At 35.6% G+C, this 3,246-nt stretch overlaps 1 protein-coding gene across 1 annotated transcript; it reads left to right on the top strand.

Annotated features, from left to right (window-relative positions):
* Positions 1-347: 347 nt before the first annotated feature.
* On the top strand, positions 348-2,348 carry LOC110897308 (putative receptor-like protein kinase At5g39000). Its single transcript, XM_022144060.2, has 2 exons — positions 348-1,687; positions 1,909-2,348. The coding sequence occupies exon 1, from the start codon at positions 471-473 to the stop codon at positions 1,221-1,223; it is 753 nt and encodes a 250-aa protein (XP_021999752.1). The 5' UTR covers positions 348-470; the 3' UTR covers positions 1,224-1,687; positions 1,909-2,348.
* The last annotated feature ends 898 nt before the right edge of the window (positions 2,349-3,246 follow it).

The raw sequence follows: 3,246 nt of genomic DNA, 5'->3' as shown, positions 1-3,246 counted from the left end.
AAAAAAAATAGACGAAAAAACATTGAATCTACACGCACGATGCGGCGTATTCACTCGAAAAAATTAGAGCGAAACGTAAAACGGAGATTTACAAAAGATGAAAGGTATGTGGGATCAAAATTGAAAACAAAAAGTATTAGGGGTTAACTTGCAAAAGTTGAAATAGTTTGGGTAAAAGAAAAATAAAACTAAAGAGGTTAAAATGCAAAAAAATAAAAACCTTTAAATTACAAGTGAAAAAACTTTTTTTTTTTTTTAAACTCCATATGCTTAAAGTACAACTTCATGAGACACCAACATGTTATTAATTTATAGTATGAAAATATAGTAAATAATATAATATGTATTGACATGAACAAACAATACAGTCAACTCACGCAATTGATTATATAGAAAGCCAACTTTCTTGACTAATTCATTTGTGGTTCTAACTTCTGATTTTCTTGACAAAATATTTTCCAACTGAACTTATGGAAGATATCAAGAACCAATCTTTGCAAGCACAACTATGTCGCCAATTTTCCATTTCAGAGATTGAGTTGGCAACTCATGATTTTGATGAGGAATTTGTCGTAGGACGTGGTGGATTCGGGAAAGTTTATAAAGGTACCATCAAGATTGGAGATTCTCATGTGGTTGCTGCCATCAAGCGGTTGCATTCCAATTCGAGTCAAGGAGCAGCTGAATTCTGGGCTGAAATTGAGATGCTTAGTAAGTTGAGGCATTGTAATTTAGCATCTTTGATTGGTTATTGTAACAGTCGAAAAAAGATGATCGTTGTGTATGAGTATATGCCTCAAGGGACACTTGAAGGTTGTCTTTATAAAGGTGGCCCTACTCTATCTTGGTTGCAACGGCTAAGTATATGTATCGGAGCGGCTCGTGGATTAGATTACCTTCACACGGGTACTGGCACAAAAAATGGAGTCATACATCGTGATGTGAAGAGTTCAAATATCTTGTTAGATGAAAACTATGCTGCTAAGATCTCAGACTTTGGATTGGCCAAAGTAGGCCCAATCAATCAGACAAATACTTTTGTGTCCACTGGGGTCAAAAGGACATTTGGGTATATAGATCCAAGGTATTTCTATACTAACAAACTAACAAGAAAATCTGATGTTTATGCCTTTGGTGTTGTTTTGTTTGAAGTGTTATGTGGGCGGCCTGCGGTTTGCATTATCTCTACAAAACAAGATGGGCCCTTCTTCTACAAAAAGTAAAATAAGCAACAAGATAAGGTCATTTTTTAGAGCCAAGAATTTGATGCCATTTTGTTTTTCAATAAATAGCCTCATTGATGTTAATCTAAAGGAAGTACTCAGCAAACCAGTTGGATCAGTAGGGTCCTTGGTGGACGCAGGCTATGAATCCGGTGGCGACTTGGTTCATTTCGAAGGTGGATTTGAGTTCACTCTAACCCAGTTGATTAATGCATCTACTAAGTTTCTAAATGAAAACCTATTTTGGAGAACATATGTAGCATATCTTCCAGATGGTCCTAAAGTTGTTGTAAAACGCATACTAACTCAATTAAGCCAGAAGAAGTTTGTGTCTATTGTTTCTGCTCTTGGTAAGATTCGTCACCCGAATGTGTTAGAACCCAAGGCCTATTACTAGGGACGAGGGGAGACTTTGGTTGTCTACAAATTTACACCTAACGGAAGTGTGTCATCTCTTATACAATGTAAGTTTGTACATCAATCTTTTGCATTGTTGACGGAACAATAAAATTATATTCACATTCTTTTCTCTCCGGTTAGGCGAATATGTGTATTTTTTATAAGCATGAAGATTAATATAAAATAATCTTTACACTTGAAAATTTTCAAATTATTGTTAAAAATGTGTGTATATTAGGCTACTAGCAACAATTAACAGGTTTGTTTCTTTACATACACTTTGCAGCTTCAAAGAATGAGGGTTGGTCTATACCTGCTTTTGGTTGGTCACTGAAAATAAACATAATAATGGGCGTTACAAGAGGGCTTTTCTACCTTCACACGCAAAAGAAGATGGTTCACGGAGATCTTAAGTTGAGCATGATATTACTTGATGAGCAGTGCAATCCCATGATCGCTAATGTTAGCCTCTCACAGCTAATGCCAGCCACACCACGGTTCAGAAACAATTGTGCACCAGAGTTTGTAGACTCTGCCAATGCCACAACAGAAATTGATGTATATGGTCTAGGGATAGTAATGCTAGAGATTTTGACAAAAGAGTCAACTTACAAAAGCATACATCCAATTGATTTACCAACTTGGGTGTAACGCCCTGCGTTTTCAAACATCCTACATTTAGAAACCTTACGTGAAATTCTATCTTTGGAAATCTTGTGTTCTTATAACCATTCTTTCATCGTAATCGTTGTAAAATACGGAACTTGCTTCGTAAATAAAACTTGTACATTACACTTTTTACCTAGTTAAATCATGTTTTATTTCATATTTTACCTTGTTACAAGTTAGGGGAAACATTGTTGCATATTATTACACAACTTAATTAACAAAATTACTCATTATAATGTTTTAAAAAAATAAAAAAAAATAAAGAAATATGGCAGCCCAATTCAGCAAAATTCAGCCCCATATAGTTGGGTTTTGTGGGCTAGTTTCAAGGTGTAACCCATTCTAAACACTTCCAAAGCCCAACCCATTGAAACCCTAATCCTTCCCCCTATAAATACCACTTATAACCAGCCTCCCTACCACTTTTGCAACCCTAAAAACTCACAAAACATCCACCAAACCGTAGCTGAAAGCAAGGGTTCGAGTAGATTGACACCCATTCACGAAAATGAGCATAACTCACTCAATTCTTATCCGATTCACTCGATTCTTTTTCCTACTTGCTTGTATAATCATGGGGTTCGATTCCTAGACTTCTCCTTGGAGAAATCAGACCTGGAAATGCCCCGAAATAGTCCATAAACTTTCTGTTTGTTTTTATGTTCATCAAAAACTTGTTTAAACCTATGCAACTTGTGTCTAACACATCTCATACCTATGTCCTAATGCTTACAACTTATCCCATGGTTGGTTAAGCTTAAAAACAAGGTTGAGACATTTAAAATCAGAGGATTAAACCTCATAAACTTGGTGTTTTGTTTAGGGTTTTTAACCCACAAGTCATGTCAAACTTTGTCTTTGATACATGAGTGATTATGGAACAACTTGGGTTGTCCAAACATACAATCCTCACATGATTTGATGATTTCTCTTAGTTAGTGTGTATATTTCTTAT

This window comes from Helianthus annuus, chromosome 13, assembly GCF_002127325.2.
Source record: "Helianthus annuus cultivar XRQ/B chromosome 13, HanXRQr2.0-SUNRISE, whole genome shotgun sequence".
In the NCBI taxonomy this organism is placed as follows: domain Eukaryota; kingdom Viridiplantae; phylum Streptophyta; class Magnoliopsida; order Asterales; family Asteraceae; genus Helianthus; species Helianthus annuus.
Note: the sequence above shows the minus strand (reverse complement) of the source record. Positions and strands in the feature narration are given on the sequence as shown.